Source organism: Triturus cristatus, chromosome 8, assembly GCF_964204655.1.
Source record: "Triturus cristatus chromosome 8, aTriCri1.1, whole genome shotgun sequence".
NCBI classification, from domain to species: domain Eukaryota; kingdom Metazoa; phylum Chordata; class Amphibia; order Caudata; family Salamandridae; genus Triturus; species Triturus cristatus.
In genome coordinates, this window is record NC_140591.1 from 1,701,384,624 (window position 1) to 1,701,408,528 (window position 23,905).

The 23,905-nt window shown below is 47.3% G+C and overlaps 1 protein-coding gene and 1 gene segment (V, D, J or C); both read left to right on the forward strand.

Annotated features, from left to right (window-relative positions):
- LOC146808648 (uncharacterized) overlaps positions 1-23,824 on the forward strand; it is a 61,863-nt gene extending 38,039 nt beyond the window's left edge. Inside the window, exons 2-3 of the mRNA XM_085620677.1 lie at positions 9,394-9,534; positions 22,384-23,824. Of these exons, the coding sequence (XP_085476803.1) occupies positions 9,394-9,534; positions 22,384-23,643 (1,401 nt within the window). The 3' untranslated portion in view covers positions 23,644-23,824. The remainder of the gene's footprint in view (positions 1-9,393; positions 9,535-22,383) is intronic.
- The window catches only part of LOC146808647 (T-cell receptor alpha chain constant-like), an 805,797-nt gene that overhangs the window by 49,740 nt on the left and 732,152 nt on the right, over positions 1-23,905 (forward strand).

Consider the following 23,905-nt stretch of genomic DNA (forward strand, 5'->3'; position numbering starts at 1 on the left):
CTATCTTTATGTATGTAAATGTTACTAATTCTAGTTGGAACTACTTTTTGTGAACCTTTCTCTACATTAGTCACATTCTCAGTATGTATTCCAAAAGTATCTATTGTAACTCTAAAAGTAACCAGTAAAGCTAGTACACCCCATAATAGCATTAATAATCCAGTACAGCAGCAGCACATTCTACACCATCTTTTCAGAAAGGCGCATCTACTTTGATTATTTTCTGTGTTAGCCATTTTATTACTTCGGCAGTGTCTTTTGACTTAGCCTCTACTACTCCACTACTGAATTTCTAGAACCCTAGATTATTTCAAACAGCTAATTTTAGAATTTCTTCTTTTCACTCTTCTCAAGTGACTCCTTCAGTTCACTCAATTTGGATTTTCATCACTTTTCACTTCTTCTTCAGCAATATCAAACTGTATCAGATCTTCAACATCCTGAGCATCCGACTCTTCTCCAATGTCAGTCAAGATAACTTTCAGGATTCCGACAGTTTTCTCCTCCTCAACCACTTCTCATACGGTCCCCTCTGGATTTCCTTGACTTTCTGCCTCTTCACCTTCAGACAGTGCCACGTACGTCCATTCCGGTGACCTATACTTCTGGTTAGGTTTTCTGATTCTCTTGATCTCCTCTGGTTCTTTTGAGACCTTTTGTTTTTCACCTTTTGCTTGATTCTGACTGGACACCTCGTTCACCTGTTCAGCTTTCGATGAACTAGAACTTGCGCTTGCTCGTGTCAGTCTGTACCTCAGCCTCTTTATCCTGTTAGGCCAAAGATCTCCTCTTACAACCCTTTTTGGTCTCACTTCTTTATTATTTCTTTCTCCGATCCAAGCTCTCTTTCTCAGAACTCGACCCTCTGATTTCTCATTCTCACTTTCATCTGATTCTGTTTCATTTGCCTCTTGTTCTTCAACAATTCTCTTTTGCTCCACAGACTTCTTTTCCACCACCGATTGAGATTTCCCCCCTATTTCTGTCCCTCCTCGGGCCTCCGACACGCAATCTTCTTGCTGTCTACCTGTCCCTTCACCTAGCTTATCAGGAATGTTCCCTACACCTCCTCGGGGGTCTTCCGCAATCTGTCCCTCTCTATCTTCTTCTGACCCTACTTCTTCAGGAGTAATCTCATGTGGATTTTCAACCTCTTCATCTTATTCAGGTGTAGTTTCTGTGGATTTGTTCTTTTCTCTTCTTTCTTCACCACTTGTTGTTGGAACTTCAGGCACTCTTACAGAATCCGATCTCTCCTCTGAAACTCTCAATGTTTCTCTTGAAGTTTCTCTCGGACAGAAAAAAGAATCTCCTGACTCTCTTTCTCCTTCTCCCCTTTCAGGATTCTTTTTCCTTCTCACTGGTTCAGTCTCTGCATCATCACTAGAATCTGACTCTTCAAAATACTCCTTCCGAGTCCCATCCTTTGGATTTGGAACTCTCAGAGTATGACTTGCATGAACCCAGTTTTCACACCAGCACACTTTACTGCAGTTGTCGTAGTCAGAATAACCTGTCTTGGCCTTCCCCAACTTGGAACCAAGCAATTTCTTCTTCTGTGCACCTTTATCCTCACCCAGTCCCCTGGACTCAGATCATGGGCTTGCTTCTTTTCAAGTGTTGTGGCGTCTTCTCCAACCTGGTGAAACACAGAATGAACTGCGTCAGCCAGGCCTTTACACTAATCCAAAATCATGTCATCAGTTATTGTCATCAACTTGTTGACAGGTACGAAAGCATGTCTCATGGCACGGCCCATCAATATTTCATGTGGACTCAACCCTGTGGTTCTATCTGGAGTAGACCTAATAGTCATTAGCACTAGAGGCAAGACATCAGGCCATTTCATTCCAGTGGCTAAACACATCTTACCAATTCGGTTTTTGATTGTGCCGTATATCTGTTCAACAACACCAGAAGCCTCTGGTCTGTATGCACAATGTAGCTTCTGCTGTATGCTCAATGCTTCACAAATTAAACCCATGAGCTCATTGTAGAAGTGTCCACCTCTGTCTGACTCGATTGTCACTGGGAACCCGTACCTAGGAATCAACTCTCTTAACAGTAACTTTGCCACTGTTTTTCGATCATTTCTCCTAGTCGGATAGGCCTCCACCCATCTTGAGAACAAACAGACTACCACTAGAACATACCTCAATCTATTTTCTTGGGGCATTTCAATGAAATCAATTTGCATTCTGGTAAAAGGACCTCCTTCTCTGCCTATTGTTCCTAGGCTTACCACTGTCTTCTTTCCAAATCAAACATCTCTGACAGATGCTTTCTGCAATCAGCCTGAACTTTGCATTGTACCAGGTTTGCTTAAAGGACCTAATCATTGCGTCCCTCCCCAGATGTCCCTGACCATGATACATTCTTGCCATTGTTGCCAACATGCTATTTGGCATAACTGGTCTTCCATCTCTATAGATCCAAACATGATCTGTCTCTCTTGGGGCACAACCTGCCTTAATCCAATCTCTCATTTCCTCATCTCCTGCTTCATCCTGCAACTGTTTCACTTCATCCCACGTTTCTGGGACATTAGTAAACATCACAGAACAAAAAGACATCTCCCTTTCTCGTCCCCTGTTAATCGAATGATTGTTCTTTGCACAATACTGTGCTATGTCATTTGCAAAACGATTACCAAGAGTAACAAAATCATCTCCTTGTCCATGAGCTGCACATTTTACAACTGCTAGTTCTTTAGGCAGCTGTATCGCCACAAGCAACTTCCCAATCACTTCAGCATTCTTTATTGGAGTTCCACTCGACGTCAAGAAACCTCTCTGTAGCCAAAGTTGGCCAAAATCATGAACCACTCCAAATCCATACTGACTATCAGTCATCACAGTTACTCTCAGATTCTTCCCAATTTTGCAAGCTTTCGTCAATGCCACCAATTCAGCCACTTGAGCAGATCTCACTCCTTTCAACGACGATGCTTCCATAACTTCCGAAACCTTGCACACTGCATATGCTGCACTCAGCACACCATCATCAGTTCTCAGACATGATCCATCCACAAACAGCACATGATCACTCTCAGGCAGTGGCAGATCTCGTATGTCTGGTCTTGGTTTCGTACAGTAATCAAGCACATCCAAACAATCATGATCAACATCATCTCCCACATTCACTTTTTCAGCATCTGGCAACAAAGTTGCTGGATTCACATTCACACATCTCTCAAGAGTCACATTTGATGCTCCCAGAATGATTTTCTCATATTTAGTCAGTCGACTGTGTGACATATATTGAGTCCTGCTTCTTGTCAAAAGAATTGCCACATCATGAGGTACGAACACCCTTACAGGATATCCCATTATTATACCCTCCCTCTGTTCCAAGCTTCTGCATGTAGCAGCTACTGCTTTCAGGCAACCTGGCAAACCCACAGCTACGGGGTCAAGTGTTGATGAGAAGTACGCAATTGGTCTCCTCAGTTGTCCATGTTTCTGAATAAACACTGAAAGTGCACAACCATTTCTTTCACTGCAGCACAACTCAAACTCCTTCTCATAGTCTGGCATTCCCAAAGCAGGGGCTTCACACATTCTGCTCTTCAACTCTTCAAATGCTGCCATTTGTTCTGCATCCAGTTCCAATGGGTCTCTCAACTCACTTTTAGTCAATTTAATCAGTGGCTTTGCTATCAGGGAGAAATTACTTATCCACTGACGACAATAACCCATCATCCCCAGAAACATCCTCACTTCTCTCTGGGTCATCGGGGCTCTCATTCCTCTGATAATCTTGATCCTGTCATCGGTCACCTTTCTCAGACCCTTTTCAATATTGTGTCCAAGATATTGCACCTCTTTCTTGCAAAATTGCAATTTGGCTGGAGATACCTTTAACCCTCCATCTGCCAGATGATTCAGTAAAGCTATGGTATCTACTTCACAAGCTTCACATGTCTTCGATGCCACAAGTAGGTCATCGATGTACTGCACTAGTACCGAGCTTTCAGGCATGATCAAACTTTCCAACGATTTCTTCAACAACTGATTGAATATTGAAGGACTCTCTGTATACCCCTGTGGGATACGACACCATGCTAAAATACGCTGTCCAAACCGAAATGCAAAAAATCGGCTGACTGTCATGATGCAATGGGATTGAAAAGAAAGCATGACACAAATCAATTACCGTGTACCACTCAGCATCATGAGGAATTTGATACAAAATCACTGACGGATTTGGCACAATGGGACAACATGCCACCACAATTTTGTTAACCTTTCTCAAATCTTGTACAATCCTGAATTTTCCATTAGGTTTCTTTAGCCCCATTATCGATGAATTACACGGGCTACTCAGTAACTCTCTCAAAACACCCTGTTGAATCATCTTGTCAATTATAGGGGTTATTCCCTCAATTATTTCTGGTGTCAATCTGTACTGTGGGATATTAGGATAAACAATCCCTTCTTTCACTGAAATCTTCACTGGATCTACATTATTCATCAATCCCACATCTTCTCCAGTAAAATCCCAAACTGCTGTTTTTACCGTGTGTCTCAATTCTTGAGGCAAATCATCTCGATTAAACACAGCATATGTACCAACAATCTCACTCTCTCTATTATCTAGAGTCATCCTGTACAAAACATCCTCATCTGGTGTCTCAAAAGCTATTCCATCCGGAGTACAAAAAATTGTGCAGTTTATCTTACACAATAAGTCCCTACCTAACAAGTTCACTGGACTAGTGTTACAGACTACAAATCTGTGCATCTCTGAAAATGTCCCTATTCTTACCCTTACTGGTTCAGTAAAACGAGTCTTAATCTGTGTATTAGCTACACCAACCACTTGGATTGCTTCGTCCGAGAGAGGAAGATTTCTTATATCTGCTGACCTGACAGTTGATCTCGTCGCTCCTGTGTCTACCAAAAAAGTAACACTCTCCCCATTTATTTTTCCATCTACAAATGGTCCTGCCTGGTCTATTTCTAGAGTTGCACCAAGTATGCACTCTTCCTCCTCTCTTCGGCACCGTCAATAGTCCCCTTCAGACTCACTCCCCTCATTCTTTAACCAGAACTGCTGTACCGGGTTTGTACGTCTCGGTTTGTTTACCTGTTCATCATTGTAGAATCCCGAATCCTGGTTATACTTTTGGGATCCTCTATTCTGCGGCAAGGACGGTTTTGGCTCTTGGCTCTGCTGTCTGACAACCTTCCGCTGTTGCTGCTGATGATTACACCCCTCGTTCTGCACCTGTTGATTCAAGGATTTATTCTCATTACTCACTAATGGTGGATTGGTACACCCGGATCTCCAATGCCCCAATTGTCCACAGTTGTGACAAGGGAACTTTTTCTTCGCTTCTTCTATATTCCCCTTTCCCTTTCCTGTGCCATATCTGGGCCTATTTCCTGGATTGTTTGCTTGTTCCACCATCTGTGCTTCTTGTCTCTCTGCAACTTTCACCTGTGCCCACATTGCCTTTTCTTTCAGCTTTCTCTGCTTTGCCTCAATTTCATCACTGAAGTATTTCGCATGTCTTAAGATTTCATCAATCTTTTTACGCTGCCAGTCAACTGTGTGTTCACGTATTCTTTCACTTATTTCAGGTCTCAAGCCATATACAAATCTGTATACAAAATGACTCAAATCCTTATGACCCAGGTGTTCATCTCCCCTGAACTGTTTAAAAGCCAGTATTAGCCTTTCATAAAAAGCATGAACTGATTCTTTCCCTTCCTGATGTGTTCGATCTATCTTAACCCAATCTGTCTCTTTCGGGGGTACCTTATTTTTCAGGAACACAATAACCTGTTCATACTTCCTCATGACCTCCGGGTCTGGAGCTCCTGTTTTCGGGTCTCTTGGATACTCCTTAGCAGGCCAATCTACAACTATTTTACACTCTGCCCACAAGTCTGCTGGAACAATTATATCAAACAGACTATTCAGATCAATCCACAGCACTTTTGACAATTTCACAAACCTATCTACCTGCCTATACCACTCGACGGGCTTTTCTCTCAGTCGAGGGAAATCATTCGTAAATGACAAAATATCCTGTCTAGTCCATGGGACATGTACATATCCTCCTCCAGGAATCTCTCTCATAGGATAAGCATCCACTGTTTTTTCTTTTTCTCTCATAGGGAAAGCTGAATAAGTCCTGTCCACTGAATCTTCCCTTTTCTTTTACCATCTATCCTTCCACTTTTCCACATCACCCCATTTTCGCAATAAGGTAATCATTTCCTTAATCTGCCCTGTTCTGCCAACACCATTTAGATTTTCAATGTCTTTATCCGTGAAATCCATCCTGTAAGACTTCTGCAAAGCTTTCACCTTATCCATGTCAACTCCTAGTTCACTCGCTATTGCTTTTAACCTGTCATGTGTACTCTTAGCCCTCCAGGTGATACTCTTGCACATAAATAACAACTCTCCATCATGATGGTTCTTTAATATTTCTGTTGGAATTGTTCCTGCAATAAGCTCCTCCAATTCTATGCGCAACCTGGCTACATCAATTGCCTGTGAATCTTTATCCTTCTTTTGAAGAACTTTCAACCAATCATTCAAATCCTCAGCTGTTATTTCTGTAGACTTTTTCACTGCACCCCCTTGTTCTGCCATCCTCTGTGGTTCCAAAATCGATCCTCCTAAACAACCAGCATTCAATCCTGTATTAGGCTGTACATCTGATCCTCCACTACATATGTCATGTCTTGACTGTCTCAAATTATTTTCTCCCGTCCTCATTCCTGATTCCTCCAAAGAACAAGAACCAACCAAACCATTTCCAACATAGGGAACTGTCAAACCATTTTCACCAATTCTTTGTTTATCAAAAATAGGCACAACCGGACCTATGGTTACAGGCACTGTAACAGCTTCTAGATTTTTCGTCAGCTCTCTAATTTTCTCAGTCAGCTCAGATGTAGTTCTGGCTAATTCTCTTGTTTTCTCATTACCGATTCGATTCTCTCTCTCTCGCTCTCTCTCTCTCTCCCTTTCCGTGAAAGAGCTACCACTTTTCAGATCAGGTGTCATAACCTCAGTTTTAACAATTCGCAAAGTATCTCTGATAGGAGTAGCAACTGGCGTTCTCTCTTCTGGTTCTGGTCTATATGGAGGTGGTCTCTTGTAAATCATGTCATCCAAGACCTCATCTTCATAATCATTAGCCCCATACCTTCTCACTTCTGCATCAGGCACCTTTTCCGTACCCTTCCTCTCTTCCTTTTCTTCAACTGTCCTCATAGGATATAATCCCTCTGACATACTAGCATCTCGCCATCTCCTCATTCGATCATGATGAGTTTCACGATCATATTTCCTCCCGAAAATATACCTACAATTGCCTCCACTCCTCTGCTTTTCTCGCTCATGTACCTCATCTTCCCATTCTACCAACGCCTCGAACTGTGTCGGCCTTGGTCTAGGCTCTAGACACATCATTTTTTCCCGTAAATTTCTCAACACAGCCAGATTAAATAAACCATGTTCCGGGAACGCTAAAACACCTTCCTCCTTAGTGTACTTAGCCCAGTTATTTAACCATATACAGGTATGATACCCATATTTCGCAACCATAAAGGATGCAGGAGTTCTTGTCGGAGGTAGCAATTCACCTTCTCTAGTTATTATGTTCTTATCCTTGTCGAACCATCTTTTAATTTTACCAAACAAGGATTTCTTTTTCTTTTCCTCCGTTTGGTAATACATTTTAGCGTTTACCACTATTCTCTAGTCCCTTCCGCAACTGTACGATCTTTTGTCCAATAACAGCGCGACTCACACCAACGCACCAATCCTGGAGCGTCTACGTCACCCTGTACTCCTTCCAATCCCTGCGCGGCTCACACTAACGCACCAATCCCAGCGCGAGCACTGTTCTAATCCACTGTCCAATCACAGCGCGGTCTGTATGACGTCAGTAGTCACTGCAGTCACTTCTGTTCTGTCTCCTGTCACTCGTCTACCCCTCCTTTACAAAACCTTCTCGGTAAACTTCGTTTCAGATTCTACAAGATCTATTAGTTACAACATATAAACATCTCCATTGTCTGCTTCGCTAACCACAGAATAGTAAAGAAAATCCTTTCTCACAAGAATCCCGCTCTTCCCTAGAACAGCGCTTACCTCTGCTCTACCACGGAACTATCACTTTCGTTGACACAGTAGCACATCCCTCTACTCTGCCCTTCTAACATGCATCCATTAACTGTTTCCTCTAGGACTGCTCCAAAGAGTCTTACAATCAACTAAATGCTCATACATTCACGCACTTTCACACCAGAAAATATAGCACATTTACACAGAATCCTGCCTTTCCCGAGAACAGCGAACAGTCTGTCCTACTACAGAATTATAACACATGTTAACCAAGCAGCACTTACCTCTGCCCAGTCCTTCAGACAAGCTCAGAGAATACCTATTACTTCTCCAGCAGTAAGCTTTAACGGCAAACCTTACGGATCCCTGGGACTTAAGACCAGAGTTTTACAGATAACCTTCGCTACCATACACACTCCTTTTATACTGAAAATATGTCCCTAATAGTAACACACGACGATGTCACTGATTCCGAACCCAGACATTGTGACGCGTTACTTCAATTGTCACACGTTTTTTTCCTGCATACGTACAGGTATTTCCAACAATCCCGTCTTTCCCGAGAGCAGCACTCACTTCCCTCTGCCCTACTACGGAAGTGCTGTGGATTGACCTGAATAGTTTGTTTGATATAATTGTTCCAGCAGACTTGTGGGCAGAGTGTAAAATAGTTGTAGATTGGCCTGCTAAGGAGTATCCAAGAGATCCGAAAACAGGAGCACCAGATCCAGAGGTGATGAAGAAATATGACCAGGTTATTGTGTTCCTGAAAAATAAGGTACCCCCAAAAGAGACAGACTGGGTAAAAATAGATCGAACACATCAGGAAGCGAAAGAATCAGTTCATGCTTTTTACGAAAGGCTGATACTGGCTTTTAAACAGTTTAGTGGAGATGAACACCTGGGTGACAAGGATTTGAGTCATTTTGTATACAGATTTGTATATGGTTTGAGACCTGAAATCAGTGAAAGAATACGTGAGCATACAGTTGATTGGCAGAGTAAAAAGATTGATGAAATCTTGAGACATGCAAAGTACTTCAGTGATGAGATTGAGGCAAAACAGAGAAAGCTGAAAGAAAAAGTAATGTGGGCACAAGTGAAGGTGGCTGAAAGACAAGAAGCACAGAACAAGCAAATAATCCAGGAAATAGACCCAGATATGCAGGAAAAGGGAAGGGGAATCTAGAAGAAGCAAAGAAAAAGTTCCCTTGTCACAACTGTGGACAATTGGGGCATTGGAGATCCGAGTGTACCAATCCACCATTAGTGAGTAATGAGAATAAATCCTTGAATCAACAGGTGCAGAACGAGGGGTGTAATCATCAGCAGCAACAGCGGAAGGTTGTCAGACAGCAGAGCCAAGAGCCAAAACCGCCCTTGCCGCAGAATAGAGGGTCCCAAAAGTATAACCAGGATTCGGGATTCTACAATGATGAGCAGGTAAACAAACCGAGACGCACTAACCCGGTACAGCAGTACTGGTTAAAGAATGAGGGGGTGAGTCTGAAGGGGACTATTGACGGTGCCGAAGAGAGGAGGAAGAGTGCATACTTGGTGCAACTCTAGAAATAGACCAGGCAGGACCATTTGTAGATTGGAAAATAAATGGGGAAAGTGTTACTTTTTTGGTAGACACAGGAGCGACGAGATCAACTGTCAGGTCAGCAGATATTAGAAATCTTCCTCTCTCGGATGAAGCAATCCAAGTGGTTGGTGTAGCTAATACACAGATTAAAACTCGTTTTACCGAACCAGTAAGGGTAAGAATAGGGAAATTTTCAGACATGCACAGGTTTGTAGTCTGTGACACTAGTCCAGTGAACTTGTTAGGTAGGTACTTATTGTGTAAGATGAACTGCACAATTTTTTGTACTCCAGATGGAATAGCTTTTGAGACACCAGATGAGGATGTTTTGTACAGGATGACTCTAGACAATAGTGAGAGTGAGATTGTTGGTACATATGCTGTGTTTAATCCAGATGATTTGCCTCAGGAGTTGAGACACACAGTAAAAACAGCAGTTTGGGATTTTACTGGAGAAGATGTGGGATTGATGAATAATGTAGATCCAGTGAAGATTTCAGTGAAAGAAGGGATTGTTTATCCTAATATCCCACAGTACAGATTGACACCAGAAATAATTGAGGGAATAACACCTATAATTGACAAGATGATTCAACAGGGTGTTTTGAGAGAGTTACTGAGTAGCCCGTGTAATTCACCGATAATGGGGCTAAAGAAACCTAATGGAAAGTTTAGGATTGTACAAGATTTGAGAAAAGTTAACAAAATTGTGGTGGCATATTGTCCCATTGTGCCAAATCCGTCAGTGATTTTGTATCAGAATGCACATGATGCTGAGTGGTACACGGTGATTGATTTGTTTCATGCTTTCTTTTCAATTCCATTCCATCATGACAGCCAGCCGATTTTTGCATTTCGGTTTGGACAGCGTATTTTAGCATGGTGTCGTATCCCACAGAGGTATACAGAGAGTCCTTCGATATTCAATCAGTTATTGAAGAAATCATTGGAGAGTTTGATCATGCCTGAAAGTTCAGTACTAGTGCAGTACATCGATGACCTACTTGTGGCATCGAAGACACGTGAAGCTTGTGAAGTAGATACCATAGCTTTACTGAATCATCTGGCAGATGGAGGGTTAAAGGTATCTCCGGCCAAATTGCAATTTTATAAGAAAGAGGTGCATTATCTTGGACACAATATTGAAAAGGGTCTGAGAAAGGTGACTGATGACAGGATCAAAATTATCAGAGGAATTAGAGCCCCAATGACCCAGAGAGAAGTGAGGATGTTTCTGGGGATGGTGGGTTATTGTCGTCAGTGGATAAGTAATTTCTCCCTGATAGCAAAGCCACTGATTAAATTGACTAAAAGTGAGGTGAGAGACCGATTGGAATTGGATGCAGGACAAATGGCATCATTTGAAGAGTTAAAGAGCAGAAAGCTCCTGCTTTGGGAATGCCAGACTATGAGAAAGAGTTTGAGTTGTACTGCAGTGAGAGAAATGGATGTGCACTTTCAGTGTTAATTCAGAAACATGGACAACTGAGGAGACCAATTGCGTACTTCTCATCAACACTTGACCCCGTAGCTGTGGGTTTGCCAGGATGTCTGAAAGCAGTAGCTGCTACATGCAGAAGCTTGGAACAGAGTGAGGGTATAATAATGGGATATCCTGTACGGGTATTCGTACCTCATGATGTGGCAATTCTTTTGACAAGAAGCAGAACTCAATACATGTCACATAGTCGGTTGACTAAATATGAGAAAATTATTCTAGGAGCATCAAATGTGACTCTTGAGAGATGTGTAAATGTGAATCCAGCAACTCTGTTGCCAGATGCTGACAATGTGAATGTGGGAGATGATGTTGATCATGATTGTTTGGATGTGCTTGACTATTGTACAAAACCGAGACCAGACATAAGAGATTTTCCATTGCCTGAGAGTGATCATGTGTTGTTTGTGGATGGATCATGTCTAAGAACTGATGATGGTGTGCTGAGTGCAGCATATGCGGTGTGCAAGGTTTCAGAAGTTATGGAAGCTTCGTCTTTGAAAGGAGTAAGATCTGCTCAAGTGGCTGAATTGGTAGCATTGACGAAAGCTTGCAAGATTGGGAAAAATCTGAGAGTGACTGTGATGACTGATAGTCAGTATGGATTTGGAGTGGTTCATGATTTTGGCCAGCTTTGGCTACAGAGAGGTTTCTTGACGTCGAGTGGGACTCCAATAAAGAATACTGAAGTAATTGGAAAGTTGCTTGAGGCGATACAGCTGCCTAAAGAGCTAGCAGTTGTAAAGTGTGCAGCTCATGGACAAGGAGATGATTTTGTTACCCTTGGTAATCGTTTTGCCAATGACATAGCACAGTATTGTGCAAAGAACAATAATTCGATTAACAGGGGACGAGAAAGGGAGATGTCTTTTTGTTCTGTGATGTTTACTAATGTCCTAGAAACGTGGGATGAAGTGAAACAGTTGCAGGATGAAGCAGTAGATGAGGAAATGAGAGATTGGATCAAGGCAGGTGTTAGACCTGGCACCTTGGCGTGAGTTTCCCTTCCACTTTTTGATGGTGTGCCTCGATTGTTTTGCTGGTGTCGTCCGCTCAGGGCACTGCGCCACGGCTAATCCGTGCCGCAGTGCAAGTGCTCCCGAAGTAAAATGTACCTGTAATTGATGTCCATGATTGGTTTATTGGATTCACTGTCAGTCCCCAGTAAAGTGCACCAGGGGTGCCAGGGCTTGTGAATGCCAATGCTGCTGGTGGGCTTGCAGCGCTGGTTGCGCCACCCACGGAAGCGGCCTTGTAAAGTGTGTCTAGGGTCTGCCACCGCAGACCCTGTGCGCGGTCCGGGACCGTCGCGCTGACTGCGCAAGTGCCCCCACTTGCCAGTCCCTAAACCTTCCCTTACCTACATATTAGCCACCCCTCTGGTAGGCCCAAGGGCAGGGTGCATTGTAGGCATAAGGTAGGACATGCCCTGATGTGTGTGGCATGTCTTAGTAGTGAATTACAGCCATTTCCGTTCTTCACTATTGAAGGCTACCTGCTCTCCATAGGCCAGAATGGGCTGCTGGGATCACGCCAACGCTGTGACCCCAGTGGACTCAGAGAGCATGGTAGAGTGTCAAGTTTAGTATGCCTGAACTCAGAATAATAAAATACTTCTTGTAGTCAAGTTTATTTTAATATCCTGGGTTTGTAAATACTACTTTTAGAAAGTTAGTATTTACTGACCTGACCATCTCAGTCCGCCTCTGCTGTGTGTATGTGTTCTGCCTGGCAACAGTAAGGAGCAGGGTTGGGGAATCCCCAGAGACAGGTTGGCTGCCAGGTGGTGGGTAGAGAGATTACACCTGGATGGGTGGGAGGAGTACACCTTGACTCTTGAATAGACCTGTGCTCTGCCACCACAAAGCCGGCGCCACCCCCTGTGGGGCGGCTGATGTCTCTGCCCTGCTGCTGAAAGGAAAGAGCAGAGTCACCATAACAAAGTGCTCCAGAACTGGACTGAGCCAGGCCTAGGCCCCCTGGCGCTAAAGAACAAAAGAATCATGGTATAACAGTAGGAGCCTGGCTCCTAAGAAATCAGAATCCTGTTTACCACAAAGAACCTCTGCCCGACTAGAAGGAGAAGAAGACGCTGGAGGAGCTGGCCTGCTGCTTGCCTTGCTGAGAAAGGAGAGGAAGAGACTTACTGAAAAGACTTTGCTACTTTGTGCTTGAACATTCTCCAAGGGCTTGATCGGAGCTTGCCCCCTGAACTGAACCCCAGGAACAGTGGGTTCTCTGTGCTTCTTGCTCGTCCTCCAATTCGAGCCGTGTGTGCATCCCGCTGGAAAAGAGACTGCGCCCCTCATCGCCCCTCCTAGGGCCGTGACACTCAGAAGCTCGCCTGCCTTAAACCCGTGAGAGCCCCGCTCCGTCCCGAGCCGCTCCCTGTTCCCGGGCCAGGCCGCCTGCATCCCTGTCACCGCCTGCTACTGGAGCGCGCTGACCGCGCTATCACCCCTCCCGCCGGAAGCCGTCCGACGACTGTGATCTACGCCGGGTCATCCAGCTGCACTAACCGTGCCCTGCGACCCCGCTTCGCTATCCCCGGACATCTCAGGCCGCGCCGCCCCCGTTGTGGAGACCCTCCTGCACCGCCGTGCTAAAGGGTCGCTGGCCGCGCCTGCCTACATGCCCACACCTGCTGATTGAGGACCCAAGAACACTTCCCAAGCTGAGAGTCGCACCGACCTGTGCCGACTCTCCACATCACGAAAGAAGTTCCAGTATCGGGCTCGGGGCCCGCAACGCCTTATTTCCCCGTTCGCAGGAACCGATCTCAGTGAGTACTGGACCCACAAGTAAAGAGACTACGAACTATCCATTTGAAGCTACGAACAACGAACATTTGCCCGCTTTACAACCTGGTGGCATAGCGAAAACGTTATTGGTCTTGTGATAAGTCTGCTGAGAGATATATACCTTATTTTTACATAAAGAATCGTATTTTTATATATATCCAAGTCTGGTGTCCGTTTCTGGGGGGATTGATGTATTTACTGTGTGTATGATTGTAAGTGCTTAACCAACAACGCCTGAGGAATCGCCTTGGCTGCTCACGCCACGCACCTAGAGGGTGAGCAAGGGTCATTCGCGAGGGGTTATCCTGCGCCCTGACGTGGAGGAGAGGGTTCCTGCTGGACACAAGGGCAACCTTGCGCCAACCAGAGATCCCCGACTCTAACATTGGTGGCAGCGGTTGGGATTTCGGATTTGCACTTGTAATTTGCATACAGTGAATTATTAATCACCAGATAGTGAGAGCAGACCAAATAACGCAGCCACAGGTTTGTAATTGTTGAACTTTGTTGAGACATCTGCCATTACTGCAACCATGCCTGGCTCGCACTCCGCTGGAAGAGCACTCTCTGTGATTTCTGGAATAGATGAGGTGGATTGGGAGAGACTGGAAGGCTACACGATGGAGCAATTGAAAGGCTACAGTGTAAAATTCAGAGTCCCCCATGCTGGATGCAAGAGGAAGCCCCAGTACACCAAGGCGTTGAGAGCCTGGAAGGAGTCACGAGACCTACGGAATGCGGGGGACATCGTTCCACCCGACAACCTTGAGGAGCCCAGCAGAGTCTGGTCGCCAGAGGAGCTGGCAGACAGGGCAGCCGACAGGGCGCATGCAATGGAGATGGCAAATTTGGCCGGACAAATGGAAATGGAAAAACAGAAGTTGGCCCTGGAGGCACAACAACGCCAAATGGATCATGATATCAGATTGAAGGAGTTGGAGCTGAAGGCGAAAAGTTTGGACACCGCTCCTTCTGGTGGCAGCACTCCACCAGCGCAGGTAGAGTCCAAGGTGTACATCCCCAAAGATGTAGTAAAGGAGTATTTTAGAAAGGATGACATAGGGCAGTGGTTTAGAGCCTACGAGGTGGCCATGTCCTCACACCGGGTCCCTGAGAAAGACTGGGGAGCGGGGTTGTGGGGAAGGTTCCTTGCTGAAGGGCGTGACACACTGTTAGATTTACCCTTAGATCTCCAAACCTCATACCCCCATATGAAGGAAGCTTTAATGACCAGGTATGGGTTAACTCCGGAGCTATATAGACAGCGGTTCAGGGAGACGAAGAAGATCCCTGAGAGTACGTATGTGGAGTATGTGACCTTTTTCTGCAGAGCGCTGGATGGTTGGGTGACGGGTAGCAAAGTGAATGATTATCAAGGGCTGCTTGATTTAATTGCATGGGAGCACTTGTCCAGTCAATGTTTTCCTGAGCTACGCCAGCACCTGATTGATAGCAAGCTGTCCAACCCGAGGAAGCTTGCTGAGGAGGCGGACCGCTGGCTCAGCACCAGGGTCCACAAGGGTCAAGTGGGAGACTCCGCCAAAGGTGGGCAGGGTCCCCAGCAGAAGAGTGGGGGGGACAAGGGTAAACAGAAGGGGTTCCAAAAAGGCCCCCAAAGTAATTCCCAAGGGAACCAGCAGAAGGGTTCTCAGCCTCCCCCACCCCCGCAGCAGAACGGGGCCCCGACAGGTAGACCTGTTCCAAAGGGGCCCTTCAATTGTTATAAGTGTGGTGACCCGGGTCACATTGCCTCTGATCCTAAGTGTCGCCTGTTTGGTAAGACCGCACCCACTGGTGCTCCACCCCGGCAAGTAGCTAGTGTTAACTTTGGGGAGGAGGTAGCAGTCCAGGAGGGTGGGGGTCCCGGGCAGATGACCCTAGTCTCGCTAGGAGACAGTGAGATGGTCCCTGTAACCTACCTGCCCTCTAACACTAAGAAATATGGGCAAGTGGTGACCATCAATGGAAAGAAGGTTGAGGCTCTTAGAGATACAGGAGCCAGCGTGACCTCGGTGAGGCAACACCTGGTGTCTCAAGAGCAAATTGTACCCAATGCCTACTGTAGGGTTGTCAATGCTGACAACGTAGAGAGTCGTTGTCCAATGGCTCAAGTTCCCTTTGAGTGGGGGGAGGTCTCTGGTACTCTACAAGTCGCTGTGAGAACTGACATGCCTGTAGACTGTCTGCTAGGGAACGACCTGGAGAGTTCCCCTTGGGAAAAGGTGGAGAAGACCACGCATCTGAGGATGGTGGGTCTACCCGACTGGGCGTGCGTGACCACCCGGTCCATGGCAGCCAGTAGGGGTGTTGAGAGGGTCCTGGAGCCTGAGGGAGAGGTCCAGGAACCGGCCTTAGGGAGAAGGCGCAGGAGGCGCGGGAAACCGGCCCCCGAAGTTCCCACGGCCCAGGAGGAAGTAGACCCTGAGGGGGATGCTCTGGAGCCTACCGGGGAACAGATTGCCGAACTGGGAGATCTGCCTGAGCTGACCCATTGGCAGCAAGAAGGAGGTCCCTCCAGGGAGGAATTCTGCAGGGAGCAGAAAGAATGCCCTTCTCTCGTGGGTATGCGGCAACAGGCTGCAGACCAGGCCAATGGTGTTCAGGCCAAAACACACTACGTGTACTGGGAGAGTGACCTCCTGTATTCCGAGCCTAAGGCTGCTGAACCTGGGTCAGCCCGTGTGCTGGTGGTACCCCAGAAGTTCAGAACCTTCCTACTGGGGCTGGCTCATGATGTGCCGTTAGCAGGACATTTGGGGATGGACAAGACCTATGACAGGCTTGTCACCCACTTTTACTGGCCCCAAATGCACAAGAATTCCGATTCCTACTGCAGAACCTGTCAGACTTGCCAGGCAAGTGGTAAGAGCGGAGGGAAGCACAAGGCTCCTCTGCAACCTTTCCCTGTGGTCGGTACGCCATTCCAACGAGTGGGTATTGACATTGTGGGGCCTCTGGACCCCAAGACAGCCCTGGGCAACAGGTTCATCCTGGTCTTGGTGGACCATGCCACCCGGTACCCTGAAGCCATCCCTCTGAGGACAGTGACGGCCCCCGTGGTGGGACGGGCACTGATGGGAATTTTCTCCCGAGTGGGATTCCCTCTAGAGGTGGTGAGCGACAGGGGGACCAATTTCATATCCACCTATATGAAATCCCTGTGGAAGGAGTGTGGGGTAACGTACAAGTTCACCACTCCTTACCATCCCCAAGGAAATGGGTTGGTTGAGAGATTCAACCGAACCCTCAAAGGCATGATCATGGGCCTGGACGGTCCAATGAGGCGTAAGTGGGACGTCCTCTTGCCATGCCTGCTCTTCGCTTACCGAGAGGTGCCACAGAAGTCTCTAGGGTTCAGCCCCTTTGAGCTTCTGTATGGTCACCCGGTAAGAGGACCTCTGAGTTTGGTAAAGGAAGGCTGGGAGCAATCTCCCAGGAAACCTCCCCAGAATGTATATAGTTACATGCTGGCCTTCCGAAACCAGACTCGGCGTTTCAGGCAACTTGCTGAGGCAAATCTGGAAGCCAGCCAGGAGGAGATGAAGCGGTGGTACGACCGGAATGCCACTCTGGTAGAGCTTCAACCTGGACAAAAGGTGTGGGTCTTGGCCCCAGTGGAGCCGTGTGCACTTCAGGATAAGTGGACAGGTCTATTTGAGGTTGTGGAGCGCAAAAGTCCTATCACCTACTTGGTGGACATGCAGACTCCCAGGAACCCTTTGAGGGTCCTACATGTTAACCGCCTTAAGCCCCTCTTAGAGAGGACCGAAGTGGGCATGCTGCTGGCCACTGATGATGGAATGGAAGAGGAGACCGAGCGTCTTCCTGACCTCTTAGTGGCCTCTGAGAAAGATGGGTCAGTGGATGGAGTTAACCTCTCACCCACCCTGACGCCCGAACAACAGGAAGACTGCCGCCACTTGCTGGGACAATTTTCCGACCGATTCTCCCTGGTTCCTGGTGTCACAGATTGGTGCGTCCATGACGTGGACACAGGAGACAGCTTACCTGTGAAGCACAAGGCTTACAGGGTAACTGCCAGGGTCAGAGCTTGCATCAAGGAGGAGGTCTCCAAAATGCTTGCGCTAGGGGTGGTTGAGTCCTCCAGCAGTCCTTGGTCCAGCCCCGTGGTCTTGGTCCCCAAAGCTGCTGCGCCGGGAGCCACACCTGAACTCCGGTTCTGTGTGGACTACAGAGGACTCAATTCAGTAACGAAGACTGACGCGCACCCCATCCCCAGAGCTGATGAGCTCATTGATCGGCTGGGGGCTGCCCGGTTCCTCAGCACGTTTGATTTAACGTCTGGGTACTGGCAGATCGCCTTGACCGATGGGGCCAAAGAGAGGTCCGCATTCTCTACACCAGATGGGCACTTCCAGTTCCGAGTCATGCCATTTGGGATGAAGAATGCCCCTGCCACCTTTCAGAGGTTGGTCAACCAGGTACTGGTTGGGCTGGATGCATTCAGTGCCGCCTACCTGGATGACATCGCAGTGTTCAGTGCCACCTGGCCTGAACACCTGCGCCACCTCTGGGAAGTGTTGATGGCGCTGCGCCGAGCAGGCCTCACGATCAAGGCAAGCAAGTGCCAGATCGGGCAGGGTTCCGTGGTGTACTTGGGACACCAAGTGGGGAGTGGCAAGGTGGCACCCTTGCAACCCAAAATTGAAACCATCCTGGCTTGGGAACCCCCCAAGACGCAGACCGCAGTGAGGGCCTTCCTGGGGCTCACTGGGTACTACAGGAGGTTTGCCAAGGGCTATGGAACGATCGTTGCCCCCTTGACAGAGCTGACTTCGAAGAAGCAGCCCAGGAACGTGATTTGGACTGACACCTGTCAGAAAGCTTTCGACACCCTGAAGACTGCCATGTGCACGGCGCCCGTGCTCTTGGCCCCTGACTTCTCCAAGGAATTCCTAGTGCAGACAGACGCTTCAGAGCATGGTGTAGGGGCTGTTCTTTCACAGATGACTGAGGAGGGCTGGGACCAACCCGTAGCCTTCATCAGTAGGAGGTTACTTCCACGGGAAAGTAGGTGGAGTGCAATTGAGCGAGAAGCATTTGCTGTGGTCTGGGCGCTGAAGAAGCTAAGACCCTACTTGTTTGGGTCTCACTTCCGGGTTCAGACGGACCACAGGCCCCTCAGATGGTTGATGCAAATGAGGGGTGAAAACCCGAAGCTGTTGAGGTGGTCCATCTCCCTACAGGGTATGGACTTTACGGTGGAACACCGTCCTGGTACAGATCACGCCAACGCTGACGGTCTGTCCAGGTATTTCCGCCTTAGTGACGAGGAACCCCCTGGGCAAGGGTAGTTCTCCCCACATTTCAGCTGGAGGGGACACGTGTTAGACCTGGCACCTTGGCGTGAGTTTCCCTTCCACTTTTTGATGGTGTGCCTCGATTGTTTTGCTGGTGTCGTCCGCTCAGGGCACTGCGCCACGGCTAATCCGTGCCGCAGTGCAAGTGCTCCCGAAGTAAAATGTACCTGTAATTGATGTCCATGATTGGTTTATTGGATTCACTGTCAGTCCCCAGTAAAGTGCACCAGGGGTGCCAGGGCTTGTGAATGCCAATGCTGCTGGTGGGCTTGCAGCGCTGGTTGCGCCACCCACGGAAGCGGCCTTGTAAAGTGTGTCTAGGGTCTGCCACCGCAGACCCTGTGCGCGGTCCGGGACCGTCGCACTGACTGCGCAAGTGCCCCCACTTGCCAGTCCCTAAACCTTCCCTTACCTACATATTAGCCACCCCTCTGGTAGGCCCAAGGGCAGGGTGCATTGTAGGCATAAGGTAGGACATGCCCTGATGTGTGTGGCATGTCTTAGTAGTGAATTACAGCCATTTCCGTTCTTCACTATTGAAGGCTACCTGCTCTCCATAGGCCAGAATGGGCTGCTGGGATCACGCCAACGCTGTGACCCCAGTGGACTCAGAGAGCATGGTAGAGTGTCAAGTTTAGTATGCCTGAACTCAGAATAATAAAATACTTCTTGTAGTCAAGTTTATTTTAATATCCTGGGTTTGTAAATACTACTTTTAGAAAGTTAGTATTTACTGACCTGACCATCTCAGTCCGCCTCTGCTGTGTGTATGTGTTCTGCCTGGCAACAGTAAGGAGCAGGGTTGGGGAATCCCCAGAGACAGGTTGGCTGCCAGGTGGTGGGTAGAGAGATTACACCTGGATGGGTGGGAGGAGTACACCTTGACTCTTGAATAGACCTGTGCTCTGCCACCACAAAGCCGGCGCCACCCCCTGTGGGGCGGCTGATGTCTCTGCCCTGCTGCTGAAAGGAAAGAGCAGAGTCACCATAACAAAGTGCTCCAGAACTGGACTGAGCCAGGCCTAGGCCCCCTGGCGCTAAAGAACAAAAGAATCATGGTATAAAAGTAGGAGCCTGGCTCCTAAGAAATCAGAATCCTGTTTACCACAAAGAACCTCTGCCCGACTAGAAGGAGAAGAAGACGCTGGAGGAGCTGGCCTGCTGCTTGCCTTGCTGAGAAAGGAGAGGAAGAGACTTACTGAAAAGACTTTGCTACTTTGTGCTTGAACATTCTCCAAGGGCTTGATCGGAGCTTGCCCCCTGAACTGAACCCCAGGAACAGTGGGTTCTCTGTGCTTCTTGCTCGTCCTCCAATTCGAGCCGTGTGTGCATCCCGCTGGAAAAGAGACTGCGCCCCTCATCGCCCCTCCTAGGGCCGTGACACTCAGAAGCTCGCCTGCCTTAAACCCGTGAGAGCCCCGCTCCGTCCCGAGCCGCTCCCTGTTCCCGGGCCAGGCCGCCTGCATCCCTGTCACCGCCTGCTACTGGAGCGCGCTGACCGCGCTATCACCCCTCCCGCCGGAAGCCGTCCGACGACTGTGATCTATGCCGGGTCATCCAGCTGCACTAACCGTGCCCTGCGACCCCGCTTCGCTATCCCCGGACATCTCAGGCCGCGCCGCCCCCGTTGTGGAGACCCTCCTGGACCGCCGTGCTAAAGGGTCGCTGGCCGCGCCTGCCTACATGCCCACACCTGCTGATTGAGGACCCAAGAACACTTCCCAAGCTGAGAGTCGCACCGACCTGTGCCGACTCTCCACATCACGAAAGAAGTTCCAGTATCGGGCTCGGGGCCCGCAACGCCTTATTTCCCCGTTCGCAGGAACCGATCTCTGTGAGTACTGGACCCACAAGTAAAGAGACTACGAACTATCCATTTGAAGCTACGAACAACGAACATTTGCCCGCTTTACAACCTGGTGGCATACCGAAAACGTTATTGGTCTTGTGATAAGTCTGCTGAGAGATATATACCTTATTTTTACATAAAGAATCGTATTTTTATATATATCCAAGTCTGGTGTCCGTTTCTGGGGGGATTGATGTATTTACTGTGTGTATGATTGTAAGTGCTTAACCAACAACGCCTGAGGAATCGCCTTGGCTGCTCACGCCACGCACCTAGAGGGTGAGCAAGGGTCATTCGCGAGGGGTTATCCTGCGCCCTGACGTGGAGGAGAGGGTTCCTGCTTGACAGAAGGGCAACCTTGCGCCAACCAGAGATCCCCGACTCTAACAGCAGGTTGTGCCCCAAGAGAGACAGATCATGTTTGGATCTATAGAGATGGAAGACCAGTCATGCCAAATAGCATGCTATCAACAATGGCAAGAATGTATCATGGCCAGGGACATCTGGGGAGGGATGCGATGATTAGGTCCTTCAAACAAACCTGGTACAATGCAAAGTTCAGGCTAATTGCAGAAAGCATCTGTCAGAGATGTTTGATTTGTCAGCAGTTCAATACTGGAAAGAAGACAGTGCTGAGTCTAGGAACAATAGGTAGAGAAGGAGGTCCTTTTACCAGAATGCAAATAGATTTCATTGAAATGCCCCAAGTGAACAGATTGAGGTATGTTCTAGTGGTAGTCTGTTTGTTCTCAAGATGGGTGGAGGCCTATCCAACTAGGAGAAATGATGGAATAACAGTGGCGAAGTTACTGTTAAGAGAGTTGATTCCTAGGTACGGGTTCCCAGTGACAATTGAGTCAGACAGAGGTGGACACTTCTACAATGAGCTCATGGGTTTAATTTATGAAGCATTGAGCATACAGCACAAGCTACATTGTGCATACAGACCAGAGGCTTCTGGTGTTGTTGAACAGATGAACGGCACAATCAAAAACCGAATTGGTAAGATGTGTTTAGCCACTGGAATGAAATGGCCTGATGTCTTGCCTCTAGTACTAATGACTATTAGGTCTACTCCAGATAGAACCACAGGGTTGAGTCCACATGAAATATTGATGGGACGTGCGATGAGACATGCATTCGTGCCTGTCAACAAGTTGATGACAATAACTGATGACATGATTTTGGATTACTGTAAAGGCCTGGCTGACGCAGTTCATTCTGTGTTTCACCAGGTTGGAGAAGACGCTACCACACTTGAGAAGAAGCAAGCTCATGATCTGAGTCCAGGGGACTGGGTGAGGATAAAAGTACACAGAAGAAGGAATTGCTTGGTTCCAAGGTGGGGAAGGCCAAGACAAGTCATTCTGACTACGACAACTGCAGTGAAGTGTGCTGGTGTGAAAAACTGGGTTCATGCGAGTCATACTCGGAGAGTTCCAAATCCAAAGGATGGAACTGGTAAGGAGTATTTTGAAGAGTCAGATTATAGTGATGATGCAGAAACTGAACCAGTGAGAATAAAAAAGAATCCTGAAAGGGGGGAAGGAGAAGGAGAAAGAGAGTCAGGTGAGTCTTTTTTCTTTCCGAGAGAAAATTCAAGAGAAACATTGAGAGTTTCAGAGGAGAGATCGGATTCTGTAAGAGTGCCTGAAGTTCCAACAAGCAGTGGAGAAGAAAGAAGAGAAAAGAGTAATTCCACAGGGACTACACCTGAATCAGATGAAGAGGTTGAAGATCCACCTGAGATTACTTCTGAAGAAGCAGGGTCAGTAGAAGATAGAGAGGGACAGATTACGGAAGACCCCCGAGGAGGTGTAGGGAACATTCCTGATAAGCTAGGTGAAGGGACAAGTAGACAGCAAGAAGATTGCGTGTTGGAGACCCGAGGAGGGACAGTAGCAGGGAAATCTCAATCGGTGGTGGGAAAGAAGTCTGTGGAGCAAAAGAGAATTGTTGAAGAACAAGAGGCAAATGAAACAGGATCAGATGAAAGTGAGAATGAGAAATCAGAGGGTCGAGTTCTAAGAAAGAGAACTTGGATCGGAGAAAGAAATAATAAAGAAGTGAGACCAAAGAGGAGTGTAAGAGGAGATGTTTGGCCTAACAGGATAAAGAGACTGAGGTACAGACTGACACGAGCAAATTCATCAAAAGCTGAACAGGTGAACGAGGTGTCTAGTCAGAATCAAGCAAAGAGTGATAAACAAAGGGTCTCAAAAGAACCAGAGGAGATCAAGAGAATCAGAAAACCTAACCAGAAGTATAGGTCACCGGAATGGACGTATGTGGCACTGTCTGAAGGTGAAGAGGCAGAGAGTCAAGGAAATCCAGAGGGGACCGTACGAGAAGTGGTTGAGGAGAAAACTGTTGGAATCCTGAAAGTTATTTTGACTGACATTGGGGAAGAGTCGGATGCTCAGGATGTTGTTGAAGATCTGATACAATTTGATGTTGCAGAAGAAGAAGTGAAAAGTGATGAAAATCCAAATTGAGTGAACTAGAGGAGTCACTTGGAGAAAAGTGAAAAGAAGAGAGTCTGAATTTAGCTGTTTGAAATAATCTAGAGTTTTAAATTTCAGTAGTGGAGTAGAAGAGGCTAAGTCAAAAGACACTGCCAAAGTAGTAAAATGGCTAACACAGAGAATAATAAAAGTAGATGTGCTTTCTTGAAAAGATGGTGTAGAATGTGCTGCTGCTGTACGGGATTATTAATGCTATTATGGGGTGTACTTGGTTTACTAGTTACTTTTAGAG